This window comes from Pinus tabuliformis, chromosome J (genome assembly GCF_031772625.1).
Source record: "Pinus tabuliformis cultivar Carrire ecotype Pingquan chromosome J, CPIR1, whole genome shotgun sequence".
NCBI lineage: Eukaryota > Viridiplantae > Streptophyta > Pinopsida > Pinales > Pinaceae > Pinus > Pinus tabuliformis.
In genome coordinates, this window is record NC_142295.1 from 588840212 (window position 1) to 588862169 (window position 21958).

General features: G+C 43.6%; 1 protein-coding gene across 1 annotated transcript in view; it reads right to left on the reverse strand.

Annotated features, from left to right (window-relative positions):
• Positions 1–21958, reverse strand: part of LOC149228360 (ferredoxin-dependent glutamate synthase, chloroplastic-like) — a 367732-nt gene that overhangs the window by 75859 nt on the left and 269915 nt on the right. The window contains exons 17-21 of the mRNA XM_089378162.1: positions 21472–21567; positions 21140–21337; positions 20971–21045; positions 20180–20308; positions 19961–20059 (exon numbers count right to left, since the gene is read on the reverse strand). Coding sequence (XP_089234288.1) covers positions 19961–20059; positions 20180–20308; positions 20971–21045; positions 21140–21337; positions 21472–21567 — 597 coding nt within the window. The remainder of the gene's footprint in view (positions 1–19960; positions 20060–20179; positions 20309–20970; positions 21046–21139; positions 21338–21471; positions 21568–21958) is intronic.

The following is a 21958-nucleotide window of genomic DNA, read 5'->3' on the forward strand; positions in this document are numbered from 1 at the left end:
AGACTAACCATCATATTCCTCGATCAGACAGAATTTGCCAGGTGTGCCATCTTCTAGAACCAGAGACTGAGTGGCACCTCATCTTTGGGTGCCCCGCTTACTATGAGATCAGAGGACGTTTCCCCTATTTCTACAAGGACTCCAAGGGATCCCTCTCTACTTTTTCCCAATGCCATGACCAAAGATGTGTAGATATTTTTATCAAGGAGATCTTTACATACAAATATCAACTCTTACACACATGGACTCACCCTGAGGCTTCTAGAAATTTTACCTCTTGCTTCCATGTTGTTTTGCCTGGTCGAAACAACAAACAATAGGCAGAGTCTCAGTTTGCAACAAATGAGCGAATGGCCAGACCTTAAGGTTCCTTGAACCCCCCCCCATTCCGAGATAGACAAGTACATTCGAGACCGGCCTGCATATGACATACCATACTTCAATCGACCTACCCTCAAAGAGTCAGAGAGAATGGCTCAAGGCAGAGACAGTACAAGGCACCTCTCGCCTACTAGACCTCCTCCCAGACACAACACAATAGACAAAGAATTATTAGCAGCTTCTTCCCTTCTGCCTCAGATGTTAGTAGCAGCAGCTCATCTACTCCCCCTAGCATCACGCAGTTGGATTCCCTGATGATTCTGGGGGACCCAGAGAAGAAAGATTGCCTTGCTCACCTCCCTCACCATTGGCCATCAGATTAGGGAGAAGCTAATCCCATTGGCTTCATCTTTAGCCTCCCCTCCCTTTTATGGCACTGCACAGTCCAGCAGTACACATATTTCACATTTCTCATTTTTGGTCATCTCATATGACTTTATACATTCTTTATTTGTACTTCTATTTCATGTTGGCACTATTTTAGTCGTATCTTAGTGTTATTAGCTTTGGAGTCACAATGGAGTCGTATTTGCACTCCCACATATCTTGCATTTATACCAGGATGTATTTTCTTAGTCCCAATGACCTAATTTTGCAGTCACCCAAGGACATTAATAAATATTTGAACTTCTTTTGTCAAAAATCTTGGCACCCCATCCATGTTCAGCAAAATTTAGCTCTATACATCATTTTGATTGTTGAATTTCCATGACCATGGTTCTAGGTTAGAGTCTTAAAATCATTGACGCTACCAAACCAAGAATCTCAACCATAAACTACTTTGCACAACGGAAATATAAAGCAGTAAATCACACATGCACAGAACATAGACAACTTTCTAATTTTTCAACCCAACTTCGTTATATTAACAACATATAATACAATAGTCTAGGGCTCTTGTACTAGAGATAATGGCCCTTCATACAAGATACAAAATTGGGACTTGGTGTTAGTCCATCGACAACCAATCTGTCCTTAACAAGATACTCTAACCATTTGGCCGATGTAGAGCTCCTCACAACTGCCTTGGTCGTACCCTGTACCTGCCCAGTCCTGCAACTCCCGATCCGCAACTTTTGCCTCTATCAATTCTCCAAGTCCATCTAGTCACTGAATCTCGGCTATCCAATCTGCTCTCTAGTTGTGCCTTCGTCCATTAAGGCCACAACACATCGAGACTCCTATCGAGTTGTTCACAACTCTCGATCTGCGCACTGCTACTCCTCAGCTACCTCAGGGACTTCATACCATTATGGTCTCCCTATGCTGCTCCGATTAAGACCAACATAGGGCACGAAGGGCTACCACCTATCACTGCAAGATGTCCATCTCTCATAATGAACATGGGCTAGGAGGACTACCCATTATCTGTTGTGGAAGTCCTTTTCCGCACACAAGTGTCGGGCTCCCCAACTGCTCCTTTGGTTCGTCAACCCTTGAGCTCAACAACTACCTCTCTCGCAGCCACCTTTGTCAATCAAGGTGTTGATCACCGAGCTCTAACTTGGAAACTATCACGTTGTCTTCCAGCAACCCATAAGTGCCCAATCTCGTCCACACTTGGTCTTCTCTCACGCTGCCCTCCAACAATCCACAAGAGACCAAGTCCACGTTGTAGCATCTGCACCTAGTTAGGGCATCCCCACACTTGGGAGACCCTTACACATGGCTGCCCACAGAGTTCTCCAATCCGCCCTTTGCTTCTGCAATAGAGGAGCTATTGCACAAATCTGGGCACATCAATGTATCCTTGCCTAGGAAGCCATCAATCCATCATACACGGGTCCATCTACAACACACCTTGTTGTTGTCCTCTTGCCTTCCAATTTGATGTCTAATGTGCCTGTTGTCACCTTGGCTACTTGGTAGGCCTCCCAACTATCCACATGGGCTCCTCCAAACAACTCCTAAGGCCTCCTACAAGCAGCCCACAAACTAACCCAAGCAATGGTCAACACTTTGACCCAATGCACAACAATCTTCTGCTGCAAGTCTGCTTCTCAATCACTGTGGAATCTTGTCACTAGTGTAGGGCATCTAATCATTAGATCTGCCCCTCTTCCTTGACTTCCACAGGGTTCCCTTAACTCGTCACGATTTTGGCCCAAACATCTATGGGTACAAAACCCCCAAGCTTCGACCTCAAGCCCACAAGCTATCATGTTCCTTCTCAAACACATTTGTAACAGGGTGCTGCTACACAATTTTGCACAACTTTGGCTAAGGAAGAGAACCCATCATTTTCAACTTAGGGACTTGGGAGGCAATTCAACTTAATTTGGTTGCTAGTGGATTGTGGGGGCCACCCACATGGGAAATCGAATTGGCCCATTCGAATAACTTGGAGGGAAAATCGAATAGGTAGATGGAGGGGCCCACATGAGGCAAGGGAGGCCCAAGGAGTTATAAGGAGGGAGCAACTCTCATTTCGGCATTCATTCATACATCTTACAAACAAAATCACTTGACTATTCACTCTGTTGTTTAGCTGAGTCAACCCACTGTTTAGCCACGAAACTCTCAAGCAAGAGATTCAACCTCTACTTCGGGGGACCATCCATGCCCGCCCTAGAGAGGCAGTTCTACAAGGATTTCAGGAGTTCTGAGGCAGTGACATAGCACCACCAACCAGCGCAGAGCACGGAGTGTGTATTTCTAGGCAGCCAGAGAATACACAGAGGGAGATAGAGGCCACCAAAGATTAGATTGTTTGTCAGAGAGTTAGAGAGTTGAAATAGTAGCAATAGACCAACATTCTTGTTGAGTTTTAGAGCCAGCATTCTAGAAGTTCGAATTGCTGGGCTAGGGGATAGCACAGACTCTAGAGGCCACTCAGTAGTTTTTCGTGGAGCTTAGGAGTAGGTGTCTTAGGCCAAGAGCTCACCAGGGAAGTCAAGGATTGGATAGCAAGGGTCAGCCCAACACTTTGGGGGCATTTCTAGAAGGATTTACAGGTAGTTTCTAGCAGGCCGAGTTTTGTAGTTGCAGCTGAGGTTGGGTTCCAAGGGGGTCGAATTTCAGAAGTCTAAACTAACCAAAATACTTTCCAAGTTTTTATGGGTTTTGGACAACGATCCAAAATATAAAGTTTCATAATTTTATGAGCACCGGAGGTCAGGTTTTAAGCCATATCTTTGCAGCTTACAGTGTAGAATTGTTGGGGATTGAATAGTGCCTTTGGGGGTCGATTTTGGGAAGTCCAAATCGGGCCAAACCATTTCTGGGTTTTTGTGGGTTTTGGCCAAAGAGTTTGTGGCTGAAGTTTCATCATTTTCTGAGCACCGGAGGAGTTTCTTGTAGTCCCTTTCCAGGCAACCGTGAAGTTTTCTTGGCAACGCAGAGCATTAAAGGAGCAACCATTTCCAGCATTTGAGATCATTGTATTATCACCTGGGTTCTGTCATGCTTGCCATTGAGGCAAGCCCAGGTGCATTCCTCCATACTATTGTACTTGCTCCATTGATTAATAAAATGGCTCAGCTGGTTCTTAATTCTAGAGTTTTTATGAGCATTTGCTGATTGTTTAAAATTTTTGTGTTGTAAATCGTTTTTTCTTTGCATATCACTATTTATTTAAGTTTGGAAGTTTGGAACATTACAGTGGTATCAAAGCATGGTCTTGGCCCAGCTATGGGAAATTAGCCAGAAGATCATGGAAGCTTTGTGTATGAGTGCACAGTGATGGGTGAAACTAGAGACAAACCCATGGCTCAAGGGAAATCTAGTATGCAGAAATTCTAGGGTAGAATTCATTGGGACGATGAGAGGTTGGCCCAATTAAGGAGGGTGATAGACCAAACCCATCCTCACCCTTACAACAGAGACGTTAGAGGTGAGTAGGTCGTGGGGGTGCAGCCATCTACATCATGTGGGGAAATTCGACTTGATCAAGGCACCAGATCTCCTGAAAAGGAGCAAACAGGACAAAGACAGTTAGAGGGTGAGACCAGGGGGACGTTTTTGCTGGTGGAGACCTGGCTATAGATATCAGGAGCCTGAGGAGGAGTTTGAGCATGATGTTGAGATCCCACAAGACAGTGAGGAGCACATCAATATACCCAGTGTAGCGCAGGAGTCACCTTTATTAGAGACCTCTTTGATAGCCCCAGTTGACACCCTGGTGGAGCGGATAGAGCCTACTCACATATAGACATTTGTTGAGGGGGTGCCATCCTTGGATGAGATGCTAATAGTTGTTGAGGTATCTGGAGTCATGACCGAGTTTATAGGTGATAGATGCCCACGACAGTTCCATTAGTTTCAGGCCGACCTTTAAGCATTAAAAAGGAAGGTCGCATTAGTGCGAGAGGCGATTCTACAATAGAACAAGGAGTTGGAAGGCATGAAAGCGGTTTGTGCCGAATCCACGACCAAATTGACTCACATTGGGGAGAAATTGGATTCCCTATTGGTGTAGCTAGAGTGCATGTTTAAGCGTGAGAGCAACCCTCTTCAGGCATACATAGACGAGGCTAGTAGCACTATTAGGTTACCTTGGCCCATTGGGCAGAGGGAGACAGAACTACCTAGTTAGATTGTATGTATTGACCAGGATAGCGAGATGAGGCGACCTGAGTTGCACAGGCTGCAACACCCGCATGCTGGGGTTGTTCTATGTGCAGGAGTTCATGCATTCGATCCCTCTATTGCAGTTGGGTGGTGAGAGATTCTGAGTTGGTACCCAGTGGAGTGGACAATGTAGTATGGAGATGGTAGTGGACCCAGGCACTGGGGATGCTGGAAGCCCCGACTGGCATTGGGATCCGGGAGGGACTACCTATCATTTCCCATGTATGTCGGTTGACTACAACCGGGATGGTGCAGTTGACCTAGCAGTTGAGCATGCACATTCACTAGGGGAGTCTCGATCAGCACCAATGGTCGACCAGTTTATGGACAAACTCTTTTGCTTTTCTTGGTATGGCATTTGTACATGGGATAACTGGGTGATCATCATACTTTGGCAAGAGTTTGTCAAAGGTGGCGGCATTGGCAGCCCACCAGACGGTGCCTTGCATGGAGCTTGGGGCTCTTCACTTTTGTGTGGGGCACAGAGGATGCAGAGGAGTAGAGCAGTGGTGGCATCATTGCTAACACATAAGGAGAGTTACTTCTCGGATCCCTCAGGGGGATTTGGAGGGAAGATCCATTCATCGACGAGGATAATGATGCGATGGTGGAGGTGATGATATTGATTGAGTGTCGTCTGACACGTAGAAACATAGCTCTAGGCCATCATATCCAGGGATGTGTGGGAACATCTAGGGTTGAGCAGTGGTCTACAAGTGGGCATGGAGATGCATGGTGGTGTGTTGTAGTGTGTTGGACTGCGTTGCGGAGTGGGAGTGCCTCACATCACAGTGAGTACATGCGGGGAGTGACAGGTGCAGTGACACAAGTAGGAAGCAAGATAGTACACGATGGCATAGCTGCAGCTTGTTGATTTGGGGTAGCATCGGATATGCTCTAGCCACAAAATTTGGTGGAGAGGCTAAGGCACATGAGATCTCCAATACTCAGAAAGGGTTTGGGCCGATTCTAAACAGTTTCGGAGATATTAAAATAACTAAAATTTTTAATGAAGTATTAATGTGAATTAATATAAAACTGTGTTAGAATGGTCCAAAAGTCAGCCAAATCTAATCTTAGCCATTGACTAGGGACTTTCAACGAGAAAAGTATAAGAGGAGGCTTGAGGGTCACTTAGAGAACACACCAAGTTGATCAAGATTTCGACTTTCTGAGGCAGGGTTTGCTGAGGAAGTCGAGAGAGTGATCAGAGTTGCAACTGAGGGGCAATGAATACAGAAGTAGAGAGGCAGAGATAGTGCCGAGAGGATTAACGCAGCAGCCGGGAAAGCTAACGCAGAGGACAGAAGCCGAAACTACCGGGAACAGCCAGAACTGCCGGAACTACCGAGACTAGCCGGAACAGTCGGGAAAGCTAACGCAGAGGGTAGAAGCCGGAACTGCCAGGAACAGCCGGGAAGGCTGACGCAGAGGGAAAAAGCTAGAACTACCGAGAATAGTCGAAATTGCCAAGAACTACCGGAAGAGCTGGGAAAGCTGACACAGAGGGCAGAAGCCGGAACTGCCAAGATTTTTCTCTGTTGGGTGAGCCGGATTTGGCACCCAAATTGTATTATGAAATTGCTTAATAAATCAAACCCTCAAAGAGTTACACTAGTTTTCCCGCATTGGGTTTTTCCAGGGACATTAGTCCAAAAATAACGATGCCATTTGTGTGCTTGTTTCTGTTTCCTTTAGCCGATGATCTGTAATGTGTTGAGCATGTACTTGTGTTTACTTTCAGTATTTACATGGTAAATAACTTGTTAATTAATCATAACAAGTAGGAAGGAATAAATTAGAAAGTACATGGAGGGTGTCTAACTATTAGACTTAGAAACTTCAACATGGTATCAGAGTGTGGTTGCAGATCACAGGAGAACTGAGGACATTAGCTGAGCAAAGCAGCAGCAACAGAAAACAGCTGTCCCAAGTGACATAAGTTGTTCCTAGCAGCAAAATAGCAAGGAAGGGGTGACGTAGTACTTGCGTCATCAAGTTCGGGCCAAGAAGAGGCTGCACAGAGGCTAAGGGAGGCAAATACAGGCTCACACAGAGGCCAGGAGGGTTGACACAGTTGGCTTAGGGAGCTAGTTTGTCGGTGCTGGGACTGCGCAGAGCCTAGGAGCTCTCACCTTCAGGTTGTTTGGGTTTAGAAGGTTGTGGATAAGTTGCAGAGTGGAGCTGGTGGGGTACTATTGTCAGAACAGTACCTAACAGGGCAAGGCCAAGGAGGAGGGAGTTGCTATTGAGGGTTTCTAGCCGAAAAATTTGGATCAGTGGTGCGGTTGCACATACGATCCAAGTAGGGGGCATCTCGACATCAGCATAAGGATTTCTAGGATGGAAATCGAGGCTCAAAGGGAGTCACATTGAGAACTTCCAGGAGGGAAGTAGAAGAGCAGTGGAATGGCACTACACGGAGTAAGAGACCAAGACAGACTGGAGGGAGCCTCAAACTTCGTAGTCTAGAAGGCCAGAATCTTATTCGTACTTGACAGAAATCGTGTCAAGCACTTCACCTTGAAGACGATAGTTGTCCTAATTGACCCAGCTGACAATGACAGATACGAGGAAGCAATGGCGAGGGCCAAGAGTATCATTCTTGATGGGGTCAAGGATCATATAGTACCACATATTGCCGAGAAGAATACGGCATGGGAGATGTGGGAGGCCTTGACCAAGTTGTATCAACATACTTCCGTGCAGAGGAAGATGCTCCTAGAAAATCAGTTGTGATCATATGAGATGCAGAAGGGAGAACAGACACCTTCCTCAGTCGATTGAAGGAGATTCAAGATCCGCTGACTTCCATGGGGGCCACACCAGATCCAAAGTTGATGGTGAGAACAGCCCTTAATGCAGTCTCAGAAGATTGGGAGGTGTTTGTCCAGAGCATACTGGGCAGGGCAACCCTTCCAGATTGGGAGGAAATGTGAGAGGCTCTTCGCCAAGAAGAGATCAGGAGGGTGACCAAGACAGGAAGCAGCAACAAGGGGATCAGAATCAAGGAGGAGGAGGTGGATGTTGCCCTAGCATCTGAGGGTAAGTAAGAAAAGTGGAAGAAGAAGGACCTCTCCAAGGTCAAATGCTTCCATTGTGGGGAGTTGGGTCATTATGTGACCCAGTGTCCGAGGAAGAAGAGCAAGGGAGAGGCTTCCGAGACCAAGGCAGCGCCAGCAAGGGTAGAGAAGGAAGTGAAGATAGGCGATGTCTGTGCCATGAGTGCACACACACCACTTGAGTGAAAGTGGGGAGACATCGAGCTGTAGTCAAGAGGACTACAAAAGATGAGGGGTAGGATCCTCGAGGTAACCAACCTCTTGGATTATACCTGGCTACGGAAGCCCCGAAGAGGAGTAGCAGGACTGGCGGATGTCGGTAGAGACGAATGAGGATGGAACGGTAGAGAGAGCTACAGTGCAGGATTCCCAGGACAATGCGAGGCTAGAAGGCTGCAACAATGCGACAGGCACGGGAGTGTTGCACCAGTGCAAGATGGCACAGAGAGGTGTGCAATGGTGTGAGATGCAGGAAGTTGTTGCAGTGGCGCAGAGATCAGAGAGGGAGCACTTGCCAGCGACAGAGGGAGCTTCAACATTGAGAGTGTCTCTAGCCTGACAGAGATGTCAGAGTTGGGAAATCAGCTACTTACTTCTCAGTAACTGAATTGCAGTGCAGCAGTTAGCAGTGGCAGTGCTATGGACAGCACGATGCAGCATGATGAGAGGGGATGCAGTGCAGACGCAGCAGTGGCAGTGGCAGGGCCATGGGCAGTGACATGGATGTAGAGGGAGCTGTCGTACAAATGCAGCAGTGGCAGTGGTAGAGCCATGGGTGGAAGTACGAGATGCAGCAGTACAGATGATGGGAAGCAGGCCTAGCATCAAGGACCGATGCTGGATGATCACAATAATACTCAGTGAGGAGTATTGCTAGAGCATAGTCCTCGCTAAGAGGGAGTGTTGATTTGGGGTAGCATCAGATGTGCTCTATCCACAAAATTTGGTGGAGAGGCTAAGGCACATGAGATCTCCAATACCCAGAAAGGGTTTGGGCCTATGTTGCAGGAAACGTAGGGCAAGGGGGCGTTTCCGTACGGAAATGAGTACGAAACGCTGAAACGCGTTTCAGGCCGTACTGCCACGTTTCATGAAACTGAAACGTGGCCAGTACGGCCTTGAAACGTGTTTTAGGCCGTACTGCCACGTTTCATGAAACTACAACATGGTCAGTACGGCCTGAAACGCATTTTAGGGCCGTACGACTCACGTTCAGCGTTTTACTTGTGTTTTTTTTATTTTTTATTTTTAATTTGTTTTCTAATTTATTTTTTAGGTTATCCTTGTGACTTCTAGTTGCTTCTAGATGACTGTCTAAAGTTATAAAAATCAACTTTTGCCCTAGTGTTGATATGCAGTTCATGGTAATGTTAAATTCTTAAAGTTTCATTTTCATCCTTTTACTTAAATTTTTGACATTACCATGAAATGACTCAGGATGTTTGAGAGTGGTTTTGCCCTCATTGGATTTCATATGGAGAAAGTAGAATTTTAGATCTCACTCAAAATCCAGCAGACTTATGTGTTTTTCAGGATTGGGGGGATTGCAATGTTTCCATTGGATTTTATCATGTACTAGAGTATGGAACTTGTATTTAATCAAGAGAACCAAGCCTTCTATGCAAGGGAGACTCTCAATAATGAAGAGCATGTAGGGTACTAGGGTATGAAACTTGTATTTAATCAAGAACACTAAGGTCATTCGACTACATAGGAGGAGACTCCAAATCAAGCATGAGACAAGAAATTAGAAATTTCTTGTGGCTGATTTTGGATATTTCTATTTTCATTATGTGATCATTCATGAGTAAATGTGATGTAAATTTAGAGACTTATAGTTTATGCATTGACAATTGATAATTTTATCATAATGTAATAAATTAGAATGTATTATATATGCTTTATGACTGCACATATTTCTTAAATGTCCTAATATATATATATATATATATATATATATATATTCACATTTCCCCGTTTCCAAAATTTGGGGAGATTGCGTTTCGTATCGGTTCCTGTTTCGGAAACTCGTACCCGATTCCCCGTTTCATGCAACCTAGGTTTGGGCAGATTCTAAACAGTTTGGTAGATCTTAAAATAATTAATATTTTTAATGGAGTCCCTAAGTCTAAACTTACAGAAATTGAAATATTAATGTGAATTAATATAAAACTGTGTTAGAATGGTCCAAAAGTCATGGATCAAGCCAGATCTAATCTGAGCCAATGATTAGGGACTTAATCTCGGCTGTTGATTTGTCAACAAGAAAAGTATAAGAGGAGGCTTGAGGGTCACTTGGAGAACACACCAAGTTGATCAAGATTTCGACTTTCTGGGACAGGGTTTGCTGAGGAAGTCGAGAGAGTGATCAGAGTTGCAGCTGAGGGGCAATGAATACAGAAGCAAAGAGGCAGAGATAGTGTCGAGAGGACCAGCGTAGCAGCCGGGAAAGTTGATGCAGAGGGCAGAAGCCGGAACTGCAGGGAACAACCGGAACTACCAGAACAGCCAGGGAAGCTAACGCAGAAGGCAGAAGCTAGAACTATTGGGAACAACCGAAACTGCCGTGAACTGTCGGAACAACTAGGAAAGCTGACGCAGAGGGCAGAAGCTGAAACTGTCGAGAACAGCCGGAACTGTCGGGAACTCCCGGAACAGCCGAGAAAGCTGACGCAGCGGGCAGAAGTCGGAACTGCCGAGAACAGCCGGAACTGCCAGGAACTGCTGGGAAAGCTGATGCAAAGGGCAGAAGTTGGAGTTGCCAAGATTTTTCTCTGTTGGGTGAGCCGAATTTGGCTTGTATTCTGAAACTGTTTAATAAATCAAACCCTCAGATAGTTGCACCGGTTTTCCCACATTGGGTTTTTCCGGGGACATTAGTCCAAAAATAACGGTGTCATTTGTGTGCTTGTTTCTGTTTCCTTTAGTTGATGATCTATAATGTGTTGCGCATGTACTTGTGTTTATTTTCAATATTTACATGATAAATAACTCGTTAATTAATCAGAACAAGTAGGAAAGAATAAATCAAAAAGTACATGGAGAGTTTCTAACTGTTAGACTTGAAACTTCAACACAGCTAAGGGTATCTAGCAGTGTACAGGGGTAGGTGCGGTGTACATTGGCATGTCCAGGAGTATTGGGATGATTGGTGGTATTCAAAGGTGTATGGAAAAGATCTCTAAGCACGAGAAAGAGGGAGAACGCCTCCTTGATTTTGGAGGCCAGAACTAGTAACGACTCCTTGGCTAACGACTCTAGGTAAGTCAGAAGTAAGATGGTCATGTGCGCAGCTCCCGCAGGGGCAAGTCATGCTTGTTCCTTTGTTTTCAAGTCATATGGGGATAAAACCGTAGGTGCAAGTAAGGTTGTGATTTTGTCTTGATATGCTCGGTTGTTCAAATTCCTGCTCCAGAGTGTAAGTAGTCAAAGAGAATACAAAAGATGGGCTTAGGGATTGGTCGAGCCTTGAGAGCACATAAATGACCTGCAGGATTGTCAAGGTCCCGGAGGGGCTTGCGCTTCCTAGTGCAAGGACCCGACAGGGGGCTCGACTGATAAGGACCCTTTAGGGGGCTCGACCATAGGACCTTTAGGTACTCGACCATAAGGGAGAGGGAGAGGAGAGGAACTTTAGTTGCTCGACCACCGGGAGAGGACCCGACAGGGGGCTCGACTGATAAGGAGAGGAAAGATTGGTTCTTTATTATATTCTCGATAGAAATCCATCACCTTCCTTGCCCTCAGAAGCGCAAGCCCCTACGGGACCTTCCAAAGGTCAGGTTTCGCGAGCATAGGAGAACAGAGGCCCTCCTACTATCAGAGTATACCAGAACAGGGGTACCTATTAAAGCCCCTCTTACACCCCACTCAAAGAACCCAAATTGACCATCCAGCAAGCGAATTCATTTGTTGCACAACTAGGTCTTGGAGTGTTGCCTCCAGGGACACCCATGGATGGAGATACCGAGCATACCTTTGGGTGTAGTTCACCCAGGATCGATGGGGACACAGATGAGCAATACTTGATGGTATCCGCGAGGACTCACACTCCTGACCCTCTTCTACGTCACTTACAGGAATGGGCGATCTGGTTGTTGTCCTTTGACACTCTAGGCATGAGTAGCAGGGGACAGGGAGCTCACCCAAGCTATTTGGATGGCACTTGGTGCGGTAGAGGGGAGACTTCTCAACGAGGGCATCGAGTCGGTGCGCGAGTTGACAGCCATAGGTCGAGGGATGAGGTGATCACCGACAGGGATGGCATATCATTCATCGCTGATCCTATCCTAGGGAGTTGGTCTAAGGGGAGACATGTTTCACTCTTTCCACAAGGCATGTCTGGACCATGCATGAGCAGAGGATACCGTGTACGACTGAGATAGTTGTCCAGTATGTATCCGAGTTCCCGACATTGTATCAACACATTCTCTAGGGGGTAGTCGAACGAGTGGCGACAGTTGGCAAGAGCAGGATGAATCCGCATACACTGAGTCAATTGCTCGTATCAGATACCCATCTATTGGTTGCATTCAAGGGGTGGCTATTTGGCACACGTGGTTTCCAATGCTCATCAATATTACACAGTGGCAGGCATCGGACAGTTTAGCATGCCTCAGATTAGTTCATGATGTATGGAGCCTATTTATGGGTGGTAGGGACTAGAGATGAGGGAAAAAGGGATTCCATCGGTTGTCAGGGCTATGCCGCAGCAGGTTTGCCTATGGGATGCAGGGATTCAGTTGATCGATAGATCACTCGGGATGAGCAGATTCATAGCAGAGAGTGATATAGTTCGCTCTTGCGATGACACATGGGGGTTCACAAAAGGTTTCATCATATGGGGAGGCAAACATTCTCTATTTTTTCACAGGTTCAGAGTTAGATTTGGATGGGTAGGCCTTGGTGCCATGGAGATGCCCGGGCAGGATGTGTCTCGCCTCTTTCAATATTCCACCACCAAGTTCTAGGAGAGGAGGATACTGTCTGTGCACGATGGAGAGTATGACATAGTCAGAGTAGCGCAGCGTCAGCATGATGGCACCACTCTGGGACTAGTAGGGAACTAGGGTGTCACAACTCTTCACATCTCAATAACCTTTAGGGATGCTCTGGCTACTACAGGGGGAGATCATCAGATCTCCCATCAGGCTTTGGCGAGTCACTGATGGAGTAAGGGACTTCTGGTACTTTCACCGGGCAAGATAGTGAGTGGAGCGAGGGGAGCTTCATGTTGGACAAGATGGCCTGAGCAGTGTGGAAAAAGTCCCGAAAAAATTGGGATTAATTCCTAAAAATGCGATTTTTTGGCCTAAACGATTATATCGACAGACTTTTTGACGATTTTTTGAAAAACGAAAAAATCGCGATATAATCGAATTAATCCCGATTTAATCGAGAGTCGATTGAAAAAATCGTTTGCATTATAAAATTTATGGCCGCGGGCATAAAAAGTCGGAAATCGTTCATTTAATTTTTCACTGTGTTTTGGCTTGTTCCGGATCCGCGCTGTGGAGAATCGAGGGTTTCAACTTTAAGTTTTCGGTGTGCATCTTCCAGTTGCAACGTTGCCAACTTGCCATTGCATTAAGAGTCAAGACTCAACAGGAGCCCGCAAGCCTCAGCCCTCAAGGTTAAGGTATGCTCAGAGCCTCAGACGGTAGACCATACGCTGTTAAAAGTTAAAAGTTAAAACTTAAAAGTTACGTATATTATGATTAATATATAATATATATTTCATATTTATTACATATATGGCTATGCGCAATGCGCATTGCGGCCCTGCGGGCAGCGGAAAGCCATGGCCCATTATCCAAATAACAGCGTATATGTATTGTGCAATGTGTACACTGTATATTATATAACTGTTCAGTGTTCATTGTTAAGTTTCACTGATATATACCACAGTTGTGAGAGCATTTTGTCATTACATATCGTTCACATGAGCATAGGAATTTCTGTCTTATGTCATTGTTTATAATATATATATATATATATATATATATATATATATATATATATATATATATCACTGCCATACAGAACAAAATTATTGCCAAATCAAACAAGGTCAAGGTTATTGCCATGTCAAACAACGTCACTTACCATATCAAGGTACTAATAGTTAGGAGTCCTGTTATCACTTAAGGTCATTCAGCCAGTGTTAACAACTTATGAGTTATACTTATGACCATTGTAAGATACGGTGATACCCTCATCTCCAGATATATTAAATAGTAAATACCCAATAAATTTTCCAAAGTTTTGTGTAATTTGTCTCAGACTCGAGAGAACTTTCATCGAACAGTTTGAGTGAGGTAGGCTGTAGGTATGTTTTTGTTTGTTTGCTAAAAGAGATACATATGTTTTTGTTTATTTTCTCAAAGAGATACATACACAGAATAAAAGTTATGCCAATAAGCTCAACCCAGAAATGCATATATAGTTATATTAAGTTATTAACTCAGAAATATATTGTTTACAATCCAATCTCCTACTGTGAAAGAACAATCTTATTATAATGAAAACACACAGTCCTTCATTCAGCTTGATAACAAGAGTTACAGTACACAGAAGTTATTAGGAACCTGGTGTTAACTCAGCAATGCAGACTCTAGCATATCAGTCCCCTTTTGGTGAAGGATATCAGTGCCACTTGAAGAATGCTAGCTCAGAAAGTGAAGGATATCAGTGCTTCGATGGGTCTAAAAATTTAAAAAATTAAAAATTAAAATCACTGTAAATTTGTAATTTATTAATTTGTTTCTAAATTCTGAGTGCAATACAAATTACTAATTATATTTTGTTGATTTGAATTTGTTTCAATTTTTTTTGCGCCTAGGTTTAAACTTTAAATTCCAGCTCAAAGTTTAAAACAAAATGGCGAGGATTTTGGATTCTATGTGGGAGTTTGGTGAGCCTGATGCTACACCCGAAATTGGGGGGGTCAATAAAATGTATTTGACTTGCAAGTTGTGTGGAAAGCATATGTCAGGAGGCATCAACAGATTAAAATTCCATTTGGGGCAAATTCCGGGGCAAAATGTTGAACTTTGCAAAAACACAACTCCAGAAATCATCCGATGGGCCATTCAATCATTGATGGATAAAGAGGAGGGAAAAGACACCAGGGAAGCAATAACAAAACAACTTGTAGGGGGCTCAAGAGTGGGGGGAATTGAGAGTGGCAGTGCTTCTACAGCAGCATCACCTTCCTCACCCATGGGTACTCATCCTTCTATCTCATCTTTTTTTGTTCCTAGAACAACAACTGGTTCACAACTTGGGATCAGATCATCAATGAAAAAAAGGAAAAGGCAGAAGCTGACAAGTTGGTCAATAGGTGTCTTCTATGGAGTGATGTTCCTTTCAACATTGCCAAGACAAACCCATTCTACCAGCCTATGTTTGATGCTGTTGCTGTCGTTGGCCCGGGGTACAACGCCCCCACCTTTGCAGAATTGAGAGGGCCTCTTCTTCAAGATGAAAAGATTGAGTGCACTGCTAGATTGGCAGAGTTTAGGGCATCATGGGAGCACACTGGATGCACAATCATGTCAGATGGTTGGAGTCTAGACTGACCAGAAGGGTAGAACCTTTCTTAACTTCTTGGTTAGTTGTCCCAAGGGGACAATGTTTATGAAATCTGTTGATGCATCTGCACACATTAAAGATGCACGTTTATTATGTGAGTTGTTGGACCTCTTCATTCAGGAAGTAGGCCCAAGCAATGTTGTCCAAGTCATAACGGACAACGCTGCAAATTATGTTGCAGCTGGCAAGATGCTTATGGAGAGGTATTCTAACTTATTTTGGACACCTTGTGCTGCTCATTGCATTGACTTGATGTTGGAGGATATAGGTAAAATTCCTACTGTGAGGGATATTGTTGAATCAGCCAAGAGCATAACAAAATTTATTTATAATCATTCATCTGTGCTTAGCTTGATGAGAAAAGTCACCAACAACAAAGAGTTGGTGCGGCTTGTCATTACACGATTTGCCACTACTTTCATATCTCTTCAGTCTCTGTTGAATTCTATGTGGGAGGTGCAGAGCATGTTTCTCTCAGCAGATTGGCATTTTTTATCTATTAGCCGCAAACCGGAGGGAGAGGGCATATGCAGACTAGTTTCATATGATCAAAGCTTTTGGGCAGGAGTAGAGGAGGTGTGTGCCATTTCAGAACCTTTGGTAAAGGTTCTTCAGTTGGTTGATGGAGAGAAGCCCGCAATGGGCTACTTGTATGAGGCCATGGATAGGGCCAAAGAAGCCATCCGTGCTTATTATGCAGATAAGGGAGACGAGGGGTTAGAGAAACAACAGGTCATATGGAGAGTGATTGATCAGCGATGGAACAATACCCTCCATCGCCCCATTCATGTTGCAGGTGTCTACCTCAACCCTGCATTTTCTTATGCTTGTGGTTTCAGATTTGATGCCGAGGTGATGGATGGATTCTTCACTTGTGTCGAGAGGATGGTGTCATCTGAGCAAGAATGTGAGGAGATTTCTAAAGAAATGGAGGTCTATAGGATGGGAGGTGGCACATTTGGTTTTAACATGGCTATTAAGAATAGGACGACCAAAATGCCAGGTAAGCTTTAGTTTGTTTCAAACTTTCAAGTTTAGAATTTCAATGTTTTTTTTTATGTTTCTCATTTTTCTTTTAACTTGTAGACGCTTGGTGGACAAGCTATGGTGCCGGAGTACCCCATCTCCAAGAGCTTGCCATTCGAGTGCTAGACCAAACATGCAATTCCTCTGGGAGTGCAACTGGAGTGTATTTGACAAAATACACTCCAAAAAGCGCAATAGGTAAAAACTAAAAAGATTTCAAATTAAATTTTTTGAATTCGTTTGATTAATTTTAATATTTAAATTTTCTAGGTACTAATTTACAATCTATGACCCTAATACAGATTGGAATCCCAACGCCTCAATGACATGGTATACGTCTACTACAATCTTCGATTGTGGGTGAGACAGCTTCAGAAACCTACTGATGTGGAAGCCATCTCATTGGACAATATTGATACCAGCGCTGCATGGAGAGTTGAGACTGAGAGGCCAATCTTGGACACGATCCCGGATTGGTTAGGTGTGGATCTAGAGGATGTAGCAGTTGTAAAGGAGGGAGAGCTAGAGATAGAGGAGGAGGAGGCAGAGCAACATCAGGGTCAGGAGGCAGTAGCAGAGCTGGATGAGGATGCTGAGGAGGAGGTGACACCATCTAGGGTGGGCAGCAGCAGCGGCAACGTAGCACAGAGGCCACCTCTTCCATCAACTTCTATAGGACGATTGAGTCCATTTCATTTTGTATCCCCAGGGGCAAGGTCTTCTTCCTCTAGAGGAAAAGGCAAAGCCATTCCCTATTCCTGTAAAAGGGGAAGAGGATCTCAGTGACTGATTAGTGATTACTTGATGACTTTTAGATGACTCATGATGTACATTTATTATATTTTTTGTTGATATTTTGACTCTTGAGAGTTGAGACTCAGACAGGACTCAAAATTCAGGAGTTGATTCACTATTTTGATATGTGATGTAGCACTAGACTTCATATACATATTATATATTAGCTTTCTTTACATGTTTATGTGGAAATGCATTTATTTGATGTTGTGGATACTCTAGATGTTAAAAAAAATAAAAAAAAATGAATAATTTTGTGTTTTTTTAATTTTGCCGACTTTGCCGAGTTTTTCAACTTTTGGACCCTTACCGAATTAATCCCGACTTCGACTTTTTCCACATTGGGCCTGAGATCCTGGTGTTGAAGGATTCTTCAATATCAAGACAGTGCTGAGGTCAGGGACGATTCAGTGGCACATCTGGGACCTTGGCACATGTTGCAGTGATAGTGGGGAGAAACAGTTAGAGAGGATGCTCGTTCAGGCATTGCTTGAGGACAAGCGTTTTTTGGAGCGTTGGAAGAACTTGCTAGATGAGGATGCCACCTGGCAGGATGAGCACATATTGGAGCACCCAGCTTTGAGGTTGCTTGAGGGAAAGCAACATTTGGGAGGGGAGGACTGTTATGTCCCTTCTCAAACACATTTGTAACAGGGTGTTGCTACACAAATTTTGCACAATTTTGGCTAAGGAAGAAAACCCATCATTTTTGACATAGGGACTTGGGAGGCAATTCGACTTAATTTGGTCGCTAATGGAATGTGGGGGCCACCCACATTGGAATTCGAATTGGCCCATTCAAATAGCTTGGAGAGAAAGTCGAATAGGTAGATGGAGGGGCCCAAATGAGGCAAGGGAGGCCCAAGGAGTTATAAGGAGGGAGCAGCTCTCATTTTGGGATTCATTCATACATCTTGCAAACAAAATCACTTGACTATTCACTCTGCTGTTTAGCTGAGTCAACCGACAGTTTAGCCACGAATCTCTCAAGCGGGAGATTCAACCTCTACTTCGGGGGACCATCCGTGCCCACCCTAGAGAGGCAGTTCTACAAGGATTTCAAAAGTCCCGGGGCAGTGACATAGCACCACCAACTAGCGCAGAGCAGGGAGTGCATATTTCTGGGCAACCAAAGAATCCGCAGAGAAAGATAGAGGCCAACAAAGATCAAATTGTTTGTCGGAGAGTTAGAGAGGTGAGATAGCAACAATAGACCAATATTCTTGTTGATTTTTACAGCGAGCAAAGGCAGCATTCTAGCAGTTCGAATTGCTGGACTAGGGGACAGTATAGAGGCCACTCAACAGTTTTTCGTGGAGCTTAGGAGCAGGTGTCTTAGGGCAAGATTTCACCCGAGAAGTCAGGGATTGGATAGCAAGGGTCAGCCCAATACTTTGGGGGCATTTCCGGGAGGATTTACAGGCAGTTTCCAGCTGGCCGAGTTTTGCAATTGCAGCTAAGGTTGGGCTCCAAGGGGGTCGAATTTCAGAAGTGTAAACCAGCCAAAATCCTTTCTGGGTTTTTCTGGGTTTTTGACAAGGATCCCAAATGTAAAGTTTCATAATTTTCTAAGTACCGAAGGTAGGGTTTTAAGCTGCATCTTTGCAGCATAGAGTGTAGAATTGTTGGGGATTGAATAGTGCCTTTGGGGGTCGATTTTGGGAAGCCCAAATCGGGCCAAACCATTTCTGGGTTTTTTTGGGTTTTAGCCAAGCAGTTTGTGGCTGAAGTTTCATCATTTTCTGAGCACTGGACGAGGATTTTCTTGCAGTCCCTTTCCAGGGAGTCGTGAAGTTTTCTGGGCAGCGTAGAGCATTAGAGGAGCAGTGATTTCCAACATTTGAGATCATTGTGTTATCACCTAGGTTCTGTTAGGCTTGCCATTTAGGCAAGCCTAGATGCATTCCTCCATACTATTGTACTTGCTCCATTGATTAATATAATGGCTTAGTTGGTTCTTAATTCCAGAGTTTTTATGAGCATTTGTTTTGCATATCACTATTTATTTAAGTTTGGAATATTACACAAGTCCATTTGTGGCACTTTGACCTCCAACCCTCAAACACCAGGGCTTGGAGTACCTCCCAAGCTACACAAAAATCAACATTGATAACAACCAGAATGTTTCTCATTACTCACAAACTCGCCTATTTGCTCTAACAATTAAACAAATATACACACACTAGATTTTCCTTTTTAAATGTTCCATTTTGAATCAAGATTAAACTCAATTTCTTCCATCCATGAACATAGACGTGTTAAAGGAGTCCATTCGAGAGAGGAAATTCTCGCATGTTGATCTTCACAAATTACAAGAGATATATTTGTTGCAGTAAACCCATCATTTTAGGGCCTAGGTAACTCAGAAACAGATAGCTTTTGCAGCCACTGAACACATGCACTAATTTCATAAAGATAATATAAAAGCAAGTATCAACCTGGGACATGCAATATTTTTTATTTATTAGAAGTGAAAGCAATGCTGTTTGTAATGGCCATCTAGGACAACAAATGATCGTAGAAATTGTAGTCACCTGAGGATCTGCCAGCAAAATGTCATCTAGAACAGGCCCATTTGTATGAACATTTTGTTGTCGTATCTTTGTGCTGCTCCATTTTGGTCGTCCAACACTCTGGAAAACAAAATTGAAATACTAGTTCGAAGAGCCAAGAAAAAGACATTTATTCATACAATGAATATTTCTGAAAATATATTGTTCTTAACAAATCTTTGGTTGTGTATTTTCACATACAGAAAGCAGATAACTGAGATCCAGTTGCTGAGTCTTCATGAGAGATATGTGCCTTGGTCTTAGCAAATCTGTTCTTCCAATAATATCATCCAACTTCGCATAACCCAGCTGTGCAAGAATACCTCTAACCTGGTGACAATAACAGTTTTCAGATATTGCTTAAACCATTGGGAATAATGATAATTACTGAAGACAGGAGAGAGACTGTTGGTGTTGTAATATTTCAGTAGGGGCATTCCACAGAAATTGAAACTGAAATTTTTATGAATGTCCACTAGAGACCAAAGTAGGTCAAAGGGATTAGAGTATGTAACCAGCAATAATAGCCATACCAAAACATTTGAGTACAGAAGGCCCCCCCTAAAATAAGATGAAATGAAATGTAAAAAGACTGCAAGAGAAGCAGAACATCAAATGGTATAAACACAGGCATACAAGAAGATTATCCCAAAAAGCAAACTACTTCAGTGACTTCCTGAAATTCTTAAAATGCAAATTTCCGAGAAACATGCAAGCTTAAAACTTTCAATAAATAAATAAGCAGAGTCTGCCTCATCTATATCACATATTCGTAGATACAACAGTCTATTATTCCAAACTTTATATGGAACTTTTTGTATCCCAAACATCTCAAGAAATAATTTATGGTCATGAAACAAATGAACACAATAAAAATCCAAGTTTAAGAGCCAACACAATTACATCAAATAGAGGGAATTTATGAAAGTCTAAACAGCTGCCACTTTCATGTAGCAACCAGAATCATTTTAGCGTATGAGATGAAGAAGCACCTCTTCTGCAACATACAAGAAAAAGTTGACCAAATCTCCAGGTACACCAGGAAACCGTGCCCGCAATTCCTCTCTCTGTACACAGCCACAGTATTTTACATATGCATCAGGCTGGCTTGTCAAATACCTGTTTTGACAATAAAGTGTAGGCATTCGATTATCAATGTACCTGGCTAGCAACACCAACAGGACAATTGTTCGTGTGGCAGATCCTAGCCATAATACAACCAGTAGCTATCATGGCTACTGAACCAAATCCATACTCATCTGCACCCATTGCTGCTGCCAACATGACATCAACTCCACTCTTGAAACCACCATCAACCCTTAGAACAACCCTTTCGCGCAGCCCATTCTCAATAAGTGTCTGTCAAATACCCTCAAAATAATCATATCAACTAAATGTGACTACCAAGTCTGGCCTAACCAAATTTGAAAAATGTGAATTAGAGTTGAAGGTTGCTAGTATTTGGCCAATACTCCAACCAAAATAGAACTTACCTGATGTGTCTCTGTAAGACCAAGCTCCCAAGGACCACCTGCATGTTTGATAGAACTTATTGGACTTGCTCCAGTGCCCCCATCATGTCCTGATATCTGCAGATTAATTATTTGCACATTTCAAGAACTCAAAGTCTCAAATTTGACAACAGACCTTTGTAAATCTGAACTGAGAAAAGGAAGCATAGAAAACATACTTATGCCAATTAATAACCAGTCAATGAGTATTCAAAACAACTAGGCAAGCATGTCAGACATCTTCATGATGCATTTAATGTAACAACAATAATAGTTGCACAGGGCTGCTGAACAAACCTAGCTAAAAATGTGATCCACACTTTGGATAATTTTCAAGGCCCCTATCAAAACCAAGAAAGCCTGCTTTCCCTGGTATTAACCCATCATGGCTTACAATTACATCATCATCTATGTCTCATTTAGAGGTGCCTACACCTCCCTGCCCTCTTTGTGGTGATGTTTAGAGTCT